The sequence below is a fragment of the Monodelphis domestica genome, chromosome 4 (assembly GCF_027887165.1).
Source record: "Monodelphis domestica isolate mMonDom1 chromosome 4, mMonDom1.pri, whole genome shotgun sequence".
NCBI classification, from domain to species: Eukaryota; Metazoa; Chordata; class Mammalia; order Didelphimorphia; family Didelphidae; genus Monodelphis; species Monodelphis domestica.
Window position 1 is genome coordinate 349024035 of NC_077230.1, and position 15200 is coordinate 349039234.

The 15200-nt window shown below is 44.3% G+C and overlaps 1 protein-coding gene across 9 annotated transcripts in view; it reads left to right on the plus strand.

Moving 5' to 3' along the window:
- The first annotated feature begins 2124 nt into the window (after positions 1-2124).
- The window catches only part of CLPB (ClpB family mitochondrial disaggregase), a 203164-nt gene continuing 190088 nt past the window's right edge, over positions 2125-15200 (plus strand). For all 9 annotated transcript variants that reach the window (XM_007491041.3, XM_056795035.1, XM_007491042.3 and 6 more), the window contains exons 1-2: positions 2125-3158; positions 7015-7066. In XM_007491041.3, the coding sequence (XP_007491103.1) occupies positions 2645-3158; positions 7015-7066 (566 nt within the window). In that variant the 5' untranslated portion in view covers positions 2125-2644. The remainder of the gene's footprint in view (positions 3159-7014; positions 7067-15200) is intronic.

Below are 15200 nucleotides of genomic sequence, written 5' to 3' on the forward strand. Positions count from 1 at the left end.
TATGCACTGTAGAAACACTTAACAAATATTATCTCATTTGATATACAAGAATATAAGGAAATAAAGAAAGTTAAACAAAAATAGATTATAAATTACTGTATGCATACTTGTATTACTTTCCAATCATTAGGGAAAGGGAAGGGAATGAGCATTTATATTGTGTCCAGTATGTACCAGGTTGCTATGTGGGGTGTTATGGGGTATTTAGGGAGGAGTAAAAGTCCCTTTTAGGGTCGCTCATTGACCTTTGATGTTCATCTTCACCCAATTCATACTTGTGGTTCCAAGAAGCTGTGGAATGGCCAGCAGCCAACACTGATAAAACTGTCTGAGCAGATGGACTAAAGTAGGTTGAGAAGAACCCCAATAGTCTTCAAACCCATCAGTGAGTTAGGGGGATGTCTACCCCAACTCTATGAAGTCTTCCCCTGGCAGAATGGAAGAATGAAAACAACTTGTTCCAATAGCCACGAAGAGGACTGAATTAGGTGCTGTGGAGAAATTAGAGTGTGGTCAAATATCAAAGATGCCAAAGTCATCTAGTGCATCCTGAGCCATCACCAGGCATCCTGACTTTAGTCTTATCTCTGGACTTAGATGAGTCTGGAAGAGAGAGTGAGGCTGACATCTGTGTATAGCTCTACCTCACTCAAATCCAATTCACATGCAAGTGAAGACATCACTCTGTCTCCTACATGCCAGTCTCCATGCTAAGTGTTTTACAAATATTATCTCTCTCCACTTTTCATCTGCTGTCCTGTCTGATGTCAACTTCATGAAACCCTTCCAAGGATAAGTTTATCACCTCTAATCTTAGCACCATTCTACTAACTCAAGCCTTGACTGACACCATGTCCTTCAGTCTCTTCTCCCTTCTGATTGGAGGGCTAGGGAGTAGAGTACCAATTCTCCCCAGTGTCTTCCTTTATTGAGCACAGAAACTGGACTTTTTTGCTTACTCTGTTTTTCTTCATCTGCTGTCCTAGGGAACAAGAGGCTTCTGGTACCAATGGTTTTCCACCCCTTTCCTGACTTTTTGTATATATTATTCCCCTACCCCACCCAGATTGTAAACTCCTTGAGGGAAAACACTTTCTTTGTATTAATTGTATCCTCTGCACTTAAGCACAGTGCCTGGCACATAGTAAGTGCTTAATAAATGTTTATTGGATTAGATTTGTTGGATTAGATCCTCACAACAACCCTGTAAAATGGGTGATATTATTACCACTTTACAGATGTATTAACTGAGGCAAACAGAGGTTAAATGATTTGTTCAAATCTCGTAGCTAATAAGTCTCAGAGGGTGAGTTTGAACTTGGGTCTTTTTTGACTTCAGGTCCAGAGTTCTATGCATTGCTCCCCCTAGTTGCCTCAAACCAAGAGATATGCATATTGACTTTAATTTAGTAGTATCCACAATAGGTTTGTTTTTTGTTTGTTTTCTGGATTTTTTCTGACCTTTTTTACTGATAGCCAACAAAAATTTATGAAGTACTTGTATATACAAGATCTAGTTAAGATGTGTCTCTGAAGAATTAAAGTTGTGGCAGTACAGGAAGAAAACCAAAATAAAATTTTTTTTGGCATGCTTCAAATGTGACTTCATTTTGCTCACACAGGCTGTACTCACATGTATGTGATCACACAGGACCATAGAAGTGTTGAAATGTTTGTGATACAATCCCCTGTATTAAATTGTAAACTCCATGAGGCCAGGGACCTCATTATCTAAAATTAAATTTATCTAAACTTTGGACAGCTCTCATGTCTGCCATAAGGCTTTATAAAAAGAAATCCTATCATTGGACTGAATTCAGGAAGTGACCTTAGAAACTCTCTACAGCAGGGGTTAAGTAACCTGGGGTTTGTGAGTTTTTATTTTAGTATTTTGATAATTATTTTAATATATTTGGTTTCCTTGGTAACCCTTGGAATTTTAGTTTACGTACAGAAAACCTTCTGAGAAAGGGTCATAGGCTTCACCAGACTGCCAAAGGAGTCCCTAGTTAAAAGATTAAGAACCCCTGATCTTATTCAACCCACAGAGACCTAGATCAGAGGCAGGGTGAGCCAGTTAATATTAACCAGGCCCTCCAGGAAAAAAAAAAAAGGCACAACACACTTTAAAGTTTAATCTACATTAATACCTCTAATATTTTTTAAAATATAGACAATCAACAAAATTTGATTTGTAGGCTTTGTTGATTTCAGGTGATTCTCACAGTTCAGAGCTTACATAATTGAATATTTAACAATTCTTCAGAGACGATTCCAGAATTTAAAAGCTTGAGACACAAGATGGAAAAAGGAGAATAGGGTTCTTGAACAAGTCAGGCCAGAAGCCTTTGTTCGTACACTGGTTTAGATTCCCCGCAAATCTTTATTAAGAAAAACAGGGGAACACTGGACCACCCTTGCAGACCTGGGACTCGAACTCATGGCTCCAAACTTCCAGGACGTAGCTCCATTCTTGCCTCTTTCCTCAGCTTGCCTCATCTCCATCAGAACTCCAAGTCCCGGCACGCCCCGGACCTCTATGGGTGCGCCCCCATTATTACTCTAAGACCGTGACCTTCTGTGAAATGTAGTTTCCTTGCCAACGATGACAACGTAATCCGCCGGGAAGTGGACTACAACTCCCATGGGACCTTGCGCGCCCCACCCCCGTGGGCGTCATGTAAGAAAGCGCCGCGGCCGCCATGTTGGTCTCTACCCTCGCCGTGGCCGGCGCTGGCACTGGGAGCGCGGGGTTGGCGTAGCCGACATCATGATGCTGGGGTCCCTGGTGTGGAGAAGGACAGCGTCGGCACCGGGGGTCCTCCTGCGGCTCCTCCGGACCCGGCAGCCCAGGGTCCGCGGGGCCTCCTCGAGCCAGAGCGGGACCGCCGCGAGCTGCAGGGAGGCGCAGTATCTGAGAGCGGCCGCCGGGTGGCGGTCCTTGGCGCAGCCGCAGTATGTCGGAGAGGTCTCCTGGAGGAGCTGGAACGGGCAGCAGCAGGGCATCGAGGCGGCCACGTGGGGGCGCCTTTCCGGCCCCGAAGAAAATCCCTGGTCGGGCCGCTGGAGTGGAGCCCCGAACGCGGCCAAACTGGGCATGTGGGCCTTGGCGTCTGCTCTGGTTGCTCATTGCTACAGCAAGAGCCCCGCTAATAAGGGTGATTATCCAGCAGCCTCTGTCCTGCCTGAATGGGGGGTTGGAGGGGCAGGGGTCCACCTCCTGGCTTCTGGCACTGGGGCTTGGGGAGGCGAGAGACCCGGGGTCTAAGCGCCAACCTTGCCACTTATACACTTGGCAACCTTGCCAGAGAGTGAGCTATCTCCCTGTTCCTGGAGGTATTCAAGCAGAACCTGTCAGGGAGACTGTCGAGGGAATAGAAAGGAGGGAACAGGGGTCTACCTCCTGGCTTCTAGCACTGGGACTTGGGTAGCTGACATACATGAGTTATAGCCCTGACCAAGACTATATAGTGAACTTCTTGTCCCCGAAGGTATTCAAGCAGACCCTGTCACGGAGGCTGAGGAAGGGAAGCCCAGAACTTAGAAGGATGACTTGTTAACCATTCCATCTTAGAGATTTAAGAAATAGCTGTGATGTGAAAAAGCAGAACACCTGAGTTGGATTACATTGGTTTACTGTGAGTTGGGGCAAGCTTCCAGTTTCCTTCTGTCTTACAGTATTGTAGGAAAGGCACTTTGTCAGCAGTGATGTCATGAAAATGTGAATAGGGTTTCTTTTATTAGAGATTATAGCTTGCTCTTTCACATTTCTATATGGTGGAAAAACCAGGACTCCTAATTCCTAATCCTTTGCTTTCTCATTATTTTTTTTCCAAGAAAAACTTCATCTGATACCTAATTGTGCTGTGGTAGTGACCCTAGGTTGTGAGGACTGCCATTGGAGTGTGTATAAACTGTAGCTGTGGCCCTACTGACTTAGGAAGCCTGAACCCTTCAGAGGTGTCTCTGTGAGTGTATCTTGTCTAAAGACCAGCCACACTAAGGTCAGAGAAGCTTATATTACTACAAGAGATAGTTTCTTTTAGCCATGGAAAATCTTAAGTATTCAACTTAGATGTTGTAAAATGTATTAAGGAGATGGTACCTGCACCAAAGTTACAAAATCCCTGAAGACCTTGTATTATCAGAGCCAGTCTTGGGGCCAAGAGGAAAGACCCACCATAGTCCCCCATACCTCTAAGAGATCCAAGTCACAGGACCAAAATTCTTTTTGGCCCCCTTAAGCAAGCATTCTTTCTCTCACCTAATCAGATGGTCAGACTGAACCCTAGAGCTATATAGTCACTCTCAGGATTTTTTAAATCTACCTAGGAGTTTGGGACTACTGATGCAGCAATTACAACTCAAGAGTTTATTGAGGGAGCAGCTGGTTGGTTCAGTGGACAGAGAATCAGACCTGGAGATGGGAGGTACTGGATTTAAATGTGGTCTCAGACACTTCCTAGATGTATGACCTTGGGCAAGTCATGGAAGCTCAGGGTTTTTATAAAAAGGTATTCATTGAGTATCAAAAATATACTTAGTTATATAAGAAGGGAGTGACTCAGAAAGGACAATGCAAATTCCTTACCCTCCAAGAGTTTATGGATTTGCTAGAGAGACAAGACTAACACATAGAAGACCTAGCAAAGGATTTTTGTGAAGCAGGATAGTTATGAAGGAGGGTCTTGAGTTTGAAAAAGTAGTGAAGATTGGAAGAGGTACGGGTATGATGTCATAGATGAAGGGCTGGGAAAGACAGAAATGTGTTCATCATGTTTAGAGACTAGTAGGAAAATTGATGAATGGAAGCTTTATATTTGGGAACTTAGACTGGAAAAACCATTTAGGGCCAGACCATGGAGAGCTTCAAGTATTCTAGACCCTCAGGGCTATAGAGAACCCTAAAAGGTACTTGGACTTGAGCTAGGCTTTAGAAAAGGACTTGAGTTCTTCAGTGGGGCCCAAGGAGCTGGAAGGAATAGATACTGTCTCAAAAGGCTTAGCTATAAGGAAGCTAAGTGGCTCAGTGGATAGAGAGGCCTAGAGATGGGAGTCCTGGATTCACATCTGCCCTCAGACAATTCCTAAATGCCTTGGAACTTACTATTTTCTAAGATGGGGAAGAGGAGTGTCAACAGAATTTCATATAGCCTATAGCCTCACAGGCAGGACACCTGGGGTTACCAATATTTCTGAAGGACTTGGGAAACCAGTTCCAGCACACCTCTTCCAAGCTTTAGATACTCAAAGAAAGACAAAGATTCATCTCCACTGTGTCTCAGTAGCAAGAGGTGGAGGTGCCTGGTATACAGTAAAATTTAATACATGTTTATTGATTTATGAGGTGTCCTGGAAAGGTCTAGACCAGTGATGGCAAACCTTTTAGATACTGAATGCCCAAATTACCACCCTCATGCGAGCTGCCCCTTTACCCCAGACAGGAGGGAGGAATTGCTCTCATTGGCTGCTAGACAGAGGGGCAGGTCATGTGAGAAATGTCCTCGGGCATATGTAAAGACAGGGAAGGGAGCAGCCCCCTCTAGTACCCATGCCATAGGTTTGCCAACACAGGTCTAGAGTTTTAGGGCTGAGGACAAATCCCCCTGCCTTATCACAACCTCTGCCTCATCACGCCTCACCTTTCTGTTTTGGCTATTAAGTTCTCTTGAGAGTCCAAGTACCCCTGATTCCTATATGATCCACACTCACCTACCTTTCTCTGCCTCTGTCCATGGGACTTTGCCAATCTCTGTATAGCAATTCTTCCATGTTCTATTGGAATTTTTCCTGTCCTTCAGGGCTCTGTTCATGTCCAGTCTTTGCCAGGGAACTTTCCCCAACTCAGTGAGCTCACAGTGAACTAGACACTAATCACTTAGTTGTCTACATGTGTAATTTTATCACCCCATCCAATCTGGGAGCTCTTCTAAGCAGAACTAATTTTTCTTCCTGTCTTCCTATCAGGGACAGTTAGCAGGGATCTGATTCAGGGTGTATTTACTCTCTGCAAGACACTGGAGATTAGGAAGACAAAAACCAAATCCATATTGACTTACCCCCCCCCTCCCCCCTTTAACCTTTACTTTCTGTCTTAGTAACAACTCTTAATTAAGACAGGCAAGGGCTGGGCTGTTAAGTGGCCTGCCTAAGGTCACATGACTAAGAAGTGTCTAAGACCAGATCTCAACCCAGGGCCTCTTGATTCCATGCCTGGCACTCTCTGCTGTGCCACTGAGATGCACATTTACTTGTTACATGGCATGTCAAGTTGTTTTTCGTCCCCATGCCTCAGTTTCCTTATTTACAAAGTGAAAGTATTGGGGAAAATGATGGATTCAGTCAGTGACCCAGGTTCCTTGTACTAGCTCTGCCATTTAATAAGCAGTATGACCTTGGGCACAATTCTTTTCCCTTCCCTGGCCCTAAGTTTCTACACAGGATGGTCCTTAGTCCATTTGGGCTCTAAATCATGTGGTCCTTTGGCTAAAAGGACTCTGACTTCCCAGCACCCAGAGAACCTGAAATTCATATTTGTGGTGAATTGATTGTAACTGTCCATCTTTGAAAGTCTTTTCAGGGTTCTGCAGTTTCTCCTTTTAGCCACAAGATAGAGCTAGCAGCTCAGTTGCCATTCAGCTAAAAGATGGCCTCGGTTATTACCCAGGCAGCTCATCAGGCACCCTGACATTGTGTGGGTTCAAGAGTAGTAAGAGAGCTCAGTTGTGTGATTTGGTCAAATCACTTTCCTTACAGGTGCCATTTTCCTCCAAAGAACTAGTTCTGGATATTCTAAAAGAACTTGCCCAGTTAGCTCAGGCTTTTGCCATCCAACACTACTCTTCCTCTAGCTTCTACCTTGATTCTGGAAGTTGGAGGCAGGAAAAAGAGGAATGGTCCTGCTTGGCTTTGAAAATTGAGCTTAAGTTTGGTATGAGGACAGGTGTTAGAATAGCTCCAGGTGTGTGCCCTAGCCTACATCTGTAACCTTGACCCATCTTTGTCTTGTTTCAGAAGCTGCCCTGCTAGAAGCAGCCAGGACCAACAATGTCCAAGAAGTCAGCAGGTAAGAGCTTCATACTTCCTTGATCTTACTCTTCCCCACCTGAAAAGGGTGTGATTAACTGTGGGCCTAAGTTTCGAGTTCATTCTGGGGAACCAGTTTTTTTCTGCATGGAATTAAGGAGATTTGCACTGGGATTTGCCCTTGCTTAGTATATGATCTGAACTCATTGGTTATGTATTCCCCACAATATGCTACCATGGAAATGGGAGCAGGGGATTTACAGGGCCTGCAGCTTCTTTGTTACAGCTAGTGCCTCCAGGCTTCTTGAGGAGAAGTTTTCCCAAGCATGCAGAAATGAGCTGAGAGGCAGCCAACCAAGCCCCCAACAAGACATACTGCTTTGATTCTCTCTCATTTTATCTGCAGCATTAATACTGATTCTCCAGAGTACATTTTGGTATTAACATTTGAGGCTTGTTTTTCTTAATCAGCCACTTTGGAGCATGTGGAATGAAAATGAAGTTTCTTAAGCTAAATAAATATGATTGAGCAGGCATCTAATAAAAATGCGGTGAGGAGTCTCAGAAACCAAGCATAGATGGCAGCTTGTTTTTATCAGCACCATTTATTAACAGTTGGCAGCTTCCACAGGAGTCTGGGTAAACCAAATTTGGATGCTTTTCTGTCCTACCCCAAACAGCTTCTCTCTTTGCTCCATGCTCACACAGAGGCCAGAGGCCACAAAGATCCTTGTCCAGCTGATGATCACTCCTGTGATTTATTCCAGTGGTTACTGACATCCTCCCTAAATTTGCTTGTTTTCTAGGTGGCCTTACCTAGTTGTGTCATCTTGCAGAGAGTCACTATAGAGGGAGGCCTCTATCTTCTAGAGAGAGAGAGAGAGAGAGAGAGAGAGAGAGAGAGAGAAAGAGAGCTCTGCTGACCCTTTTCAGCCACCTGCGAGTTCTCTTTTTGCAATGTGCTTTGAAAGCTTACTATCTCATGCTTATCTTCTTATACAAAGGATGCTCCATGTAAATATAACTTCTTGATTTCAACAAACTTTAAGTACATACTATATGCAAAGCAGCCTTTCTTGGTGATTCTCAAGATCACCACTGCGAACATGTTATTATCCAACATTAGTGATTATTCTGGGCAATAATACCATGGTAGACTCAGATTTTTTTAAGTTTAAAGACTGCTTGCCTCTATTAAGTGGGCCCCAAGCAATTGGACTTTGTGAGTTGTTTTATCTCCCTTATTATTAATAATTTGTGGGTATGTGTCTATGATCTCACTTCAGCCCAGAGCCTACTATCCTCTGTGCCAAGTTCTGGGAAATGCAAAAAGAGACAAAGATAAGTCCCTGCCCTCAAAGAGTTCATAGTCTAATGGAGGAGACAACAAACAGATATGTACCAACAATCTATCTACAAGATAAATAGGAAATAATTAACGGAAAGAAGGCACTAGAATTAAGAGGGTTTAAGAAAGGCTTTCTGTAGAAAATGAGATTTTAGTTGAAACTTAAAGGAAGCCAGGGAAACTAGTAGATGGAGATGAGGAAGAGAGAGTTCTCAGCACAGGAGACAGTCAGAGAAAATGCCCAGAGCTGAAAAATGGAGTGTCTTGTTTGTGGAATAGACAGGAGGCTGATATCACTGTGTGAAAGAGTACATGTTGGGAAGGAAGTTGTCAGAAAGCAGGAAATGTGGGAAGGGACTATATGGAGGGCTTTGAATGCCCAAACCAAATGTATTTATTTGAACCTAGAGGTAATGGGGAGCCACTAAAGCTTATTGAGTAAAGGGTTGACATGTTAGGGCCTAATTTGAGCTCACAACAATTCTAAGAATGCAATTCAAGTATTATTATTTTATAGATGAGGAAACTGAGGCTCAGAGAGATTAAATTACTTGCCATAATTATATACTTGTCTTAGGCAGAAGTTGAATAACGATTTTTCTGGCCCCCAGTCCAGTACATTCTCCATATCTGTCCAGGATCTATGTTCTTCCCTTCTCATTTCTCTGATTTTCTGCTTCTAATTTGCCACATAGGCAGGGGAAAGTCCTCATCAGACTTCATAAAATTATTTGTAAAGTAGGAGTAGCTATGTTTTGAGAGAGTCCTTGAGAGGTTTACTGGGTGGATTTTGTGACAGCTGTTTTGTCTGCCCAGTAAACTTTTTCTTCAAACCTCCTATCATCATTGAATTTTGGATCTAGGTGAGGTTACTATAATATTTTGCTATTTAATAATAACTTGTGTTTCTGTTAGCATTCTAAGATCTAAAAAGTTCTTTTCCTACAACAACCACATTAAGTTGGTAGTGGAAGTATTGTTATTCTCACTTTATTGATAAGGAAACTGACCCCAGGGTGATGAACTTGCCTAGGGTCACACAGCCAGTAAGGGATAGACAGACAGATCAGAGATTTAAACCCAGACCACCTGAGTGTAAGACCAGAGGTCTCTGCCAGTATACCTTGCTCTTTCTGAAGGCTTTGTTTCTCCCTGGTCTTCCTCAGTCACATAGACCTTGAAAAAATCAAAGATTCAGAAAGATTACTCTTGCTCCAGAATCAGCATGGCTGCAGTTGGGCAGTACCCAAGCCTTGGAGACCTGCTATTGTCTGATATTTTGGCCCCTCTCCTTAAGAGATGGGTTGCCTCAGAGGTTTCTCTTCCTGAAGCTAAGAGGGCTAGGCCATAGTGACTCCCCCTGGAACCTCCCTGCTTCAGACCAGAGCCTGACCACAATACATGGAGTCTCCCTGCCCTTATGCTTGCCAGCTCTTCGTTTATGTGAAAAAAATAACACATGAATGAAGAATTGGCAGGGAGGCTCCATGTACTGTGATTGGGCTCTGGTCTGAAGCAGGGAAGATCTGGTTCTTGAAAAGATCAGGGGAAAGCTCCTCTCTTAGAACCAAGGGAGGTTCCAGGGGAGTCTGGGGTTCTGCTGGAGAGGCAGGAGGGATGTTGGCCGGAGTAAGATGCCACATGATTTGGAGCTGGTCACTAGGAAATGAGGTAGACCTGCTTCCAGGCAAGTAGACATTTTCTAATGCTACCCACCGAAAAGATTGGTATTCTAGGACCCTTTGCTGCTTAGAACCTTTGCCTTTGGTCCTAAAGCTTCCTCAGATTGAGTCTGGGACCTCAGCACCAGAGATAGATCAGATTCACTCTCCCTAGGCATATCCAGCACATACTATTCCTTATGTTAACTGGAATGCCAGGCCTTCTCTCCTGACTCACATCCCCTTCTTTACCCTCTCAATTTCTAACTCTTTGTCCATGTGTGTTTTTCTCCTTGAGATTGTATCTTCTTGAGGACAGGGACTGTCATGACTTAGTATTTTTATCCTCCGTGTTTAGTGTAATACGTGGCACATAGTGCTTAATAAATGCTTGTTGATTGACAGGCTTACTGACTTCTGCCCATCCATTTTCATCCAGTTCAAGTGCTACCACAAGTTAGAGTTTGCTCCTGAGTGACCATGCAGAATACAAGCCCCTTTCTAATTCTAGGCTTCAGTTCCTTTGTGAAATGAGAGCTAGACTCAGTGATGCCCCTTCCATCTTTAAAGCCTCTGATAGCACTCAGCTGCTTTCCCCCTTTTCTCAAACCCTCTGATACCTCTTTTCTGTGCCAGGTCCAGGACCCTCAGACACTTGTACAGAGTCTTTTATCTGATTGTTCTACCTGTGTTCTTTTCATACAGAAAACATTGGTTGAATGAATTAACAGATGCTTAAGCACATTCAAAACTACAAGATTTTTTTTAAACCCTTACCTTCTGTCTTGGAATCAATACTGTGTATTGGTTTGAAGGCAGAAGAGTGGTAAGGGTTAGGCTATGGGGGCCAAGTGACTTGCCCAGGGTCACACAGCTAGGAAGTGTCTGAGGCCAGATTTGAACCTACGACCTCCCATCTCTAGGCCTGGCTCTCAATTGCACTGAGCTACCCAGCTGCCCCCTACAGAATTTTTAAACTATACTTTTCCCTTGTGTCTAGCCCAGGGATGAGCTAAACATAGAGGCCATTTCCTACTAGAAATGTCTTCTCTCCCTCCCTTCTCTGATTAATTAAGTCCCATTTAGTCATTCAAGTCTTGTGCCTAGGGTCATACAGCTGTTAAGTATCTAAAGACAGATTTGAACTCAGGTCTTCCTGACTCATCAGAGTCTAACATTTTCTGTTAGGAAGACTGCTTTTCAGGAAGACTCATCAGATAGTAAATGCCTGAGCCCAGATTTGGGCTCAGGTCTTCCTGAATCCAGGGCCAGCACTCATGGGTGTAGTGGGTAGAGCACTCCCTAGACTCAGAAAGACTCATTTTTGTGAGTTCAAATCTGACCCCCAGACACTTACTAGTTGTATGACCCTGGGCAAGTCACTTCATCCTGCTTATCTCAGTTTCTTCATCTATAAAATGAGCTGGAGAAGAAAATGGCAAACTACTCCAGTATCCTTGCCAAAAAAAACCCAAATGGGATCAGGAAGAATCAGACACAGCTGAAATGACCAAACTGAATTAAGTCCTATCTAGCCTTTATTTTTATTTTTTTAAACCCTTACCTTCCATCTTGGAATCATTACTGTGTATTGGTTCCAAGGCAGAAGAGTGGTGAGGGCTAGGCCATGGGGGTTAAGTGACTTGCCCAAGGTCACACAGCTTGGAAGTGTTTGAGGCCAGATTTGAACCTAGGACCTCCCATCTCTAGGCCTGGCTCTCAATCCACTGAGCTACCTCACCTATCTAGCCTTTAAAACCAGCTTAGACCTCACTTCTTCCAGGAAGCCCTCACCCACTATCCGAGTTCAATAATATCTCCCTCCACTGGACTCTTGAAGCCGTTGAGGTAGCTGCTGCTTATTTGGCACTCAGCCTACAATACATTCCTCTGCTGGGGATTACCCTTTGTTTTACTCAGCCAGCAGCACTGCCACCACACAGACTCCCACAGGAGCCAGGACAGAGCCTCAGTCTTCTCTGTCTCCCCAGAGGGCTTTGTACTGGTCAGATGTGGAATGAATGGCCAGACCTGCCAGAGGTTGGGCCCAGGTACAAGCCTGGGCAGTACCTCCTACTTGTATATCTGAGAGTAAGTCAGTTCTTTTATCTGACCTTTTATCAGCCTCCTCATCTCTAAAATGCACAGAATATTATATTACTTGCACTGCTGTGAGAGAGGCACTCTGTAAAACTTAGGCCTTCGTTAGGCTTTATTTGCTTGTATCCACTCAGTGCTCAGCTCTTGTGGTACTGGGGGTGGCAGCAGGGTGCAGTCCTGGTTCCTGCCTTCTTCAGGCCTAAGGGCCTGTTACCAGCCACCCACTTGTCCCTTGATGAGAAGGCCTGCAGTCTGTGTGGTCACCTCCTTCAGGACCTAGATTGACACATGGGGCCCATCCACTGCCTAATGGGGCCTGCTGACTGTGGGAGAGAAGGTATCAGGCTCCAAGGAAGGTGACTGATGTTCAAGCCCCAACCCTGCCATAGGTGGCTGCGTGACCTTGGGTGGTCACTTCCCTCCCAGGGCCTCTACTGCCCCAACCCCTAACTGTGATGCTAAAATTATCCTCCTTATTTAACAGGAATACAGTTGGTGAGACTCAGATATGGCAGTGTGTAGGAAAGAGCTTTGTAAGCTATTCTCATACATATTAGGTGGTTAGACTAGAATTAGAATTGCCAGAGAATTAAGAACTAGAAGGGACCCTAGAGCCCCTCTCCTCATTCTTCAGCTGTGAAGGTTGAGGTACAGAAAAGTGATTTGTTTAGGGTCACACAGCTAATCAGAATCTAGTGCCAGATTTGAACCCAGGCCATCCTGGCTCCCAAGAGCAACACTATATCATTTTGCTTTTCTAGTTAATAACATCATAAGGTTTGCAAAGCACTTTACAAACACTTTCTCATTCAGTTCTCACATCACCCTTGTAAGGTAGGTGCTATTATTATCTCCATTATAAGTTGAGGAAATTGAGGCAGACAGATGAAATGACTTGCCCAGGTCACACAATGAATGTCTAAGGATTTGAACTTGAATCTTCTGACTGCAGGCTCAGCACTCCACCACCTCCTAATGAATTAGCATTTCTTTTAAGACTATATCTTACACCCTACTTTCTTCTCTCTACTCTACTAAATAAGCCTCTTCTAGAGATACAGCTGTGGCCTAGGAAAAAGACCATTGAACTGGGAATCTGGAACTCAGCATTCGAATCTTGACCCTATCACCAGTTTGCAGTGTGCCCCCTTGGGAGAGTCACCTGCTGACTATCAGATTCAGTTCCCTCCCCTGTGAAGTGAGGAGTCCCCTTCTTCCCACTCACTCAGACACCACCTTGGTTCAGATTCTCATTCCCTTTCCCCACAATGTGACAATGTCCTGCTAATTGGTCTCTGACTCAGATCTCTCCCTTTTCCATTCTCCACCAGACTGTAAAAGTGATTTTTGTCAAGTGCCAACCTGACCCTGTCACTCTTCTGAAACTCTGCTGGTTTCCTCTTCTCAGATAAAAATAAACTCCTCTGTTTGGCTTTTAAAATCCCTTCTAATCTGGTCCCATCCTATCTTTCCTGGCTCTTTACCCCATTGTCTGTCATTTACCCTCTCTGCCCCTCACACATAGCTCACCATCTCTCCCATCACCATACCTTTTGCACTGGCCCTCTTCCCTACCCAAAATATACTCCCTCCTCACCTTCACCCCAGAGAATTCCCAGCCGCCTTCGAGATGCACCTTCTAATCTAAGCCTTTTCTGATCTTCCAAATCACTGGGGTTCTCCCTCTTGAACTGCCTTCATATATTCTTTAAATGTACATGTTGCCTTCCTTTAAGAGTAGGAATTATTGCATTTTTTTAAATCCCTGGGACCTGGCATAGTAGGTGCTTAACAAATGCTTATTAATGGATTGAAAAATCATATAAAAACTTAACCTGAGCCCCAGAAATGACAAGTGACCTCCTCAAGGTCATAGAGCTAATTAATGACAGAAAAACTAGACAGAAAGTTGGAATGGGAAAAAAATTATTTTATAGAAATCAAAGGTTTAAAGCTGAATCTATCAAATCCATTGATCATTTAATAGTCAGCTGCCATACCCTCATTCTTCTCAATTTATTGGCAGTTACCTGCACCACTTTGCTCTTTTTTTCTGTTCATGTATATGAACACTTCTGTCTGGTCTGTTATCTCCACTCACAGCCTTCAAAATCAGCTTTGACCTCTCTGGGTCTCAGTTTTCTCAACTGTAAAATGAGGGCATTGGATTAAATGGTCTCTAAAGCTCCTTCTATTTCTAAAGCCTGCCTCAGATCGGACCTTGTTTTCCTATAGTATAGAGTCTTGCACAGGATTAGAGCAGCATGTCTGTGGTTCCCTTTGGACATCTTTGCCCCCTGCTTTCTAATTCCAGCCCCAAACTGCATGGGACACATTCTTCAGTACCCCTTTCTCCAATTATCCAAAAGCTGAAAGGAACCTTCAAGAAATAGTCCTAGTCCTCGTTTTGACAGACGGGAAACTAAGACCCTAAGAGGTAAGATTACTTACCTAGCCACACATTGAGTAAAACCAGTACTTGAACCCAGGTCTTCTTCTACCTTCATATCTAGTAATCTTTCTACTACCCTATATTGTCCTGACAGAGTAGACTGCAAAAGCCCTCTTTTCAGCCATTCCAACAGAGGCCATTATCATTGGAAAAGCCCCAGCTTCTGGTTGCTGTGTTCCCACCTGTGGGGAGGGGAGGGGGGTGGCTCCCAAAGGCTGAGCTCAAACTCAAACATGCCCTCAGGCTCTCTCCTCTAAGAGGCTGAGGCTGCTGCAACTCAGTGAGGCACTCACCCAGAACTCCGGAGATGGGGCAGAGAAACAAAGCACATCTGGCCGGCCCAGTGTCAGGGGGAGAGGGGAATAGAATAGTAGGGGGCCAGAATGGGAAAGTCAGGTCTTCTGTTTCTCTGGTGATACCCCAGATGGAGAAAGGCTTTCAAGCTCAGCTCCTATTACCTTCAGGGTGCACCAAGGTGAAAGACAAAACAGCAGGCCTTTCCCTTCTCCCAAGAGGCTCGATTACTGTGTACCCTGGCCTCTTAGACTGATTAACACAGTCATTTAGGAGCCCAGATGCTGCCTAATGAAGGGATCCTGGCTTCCTGAACTTG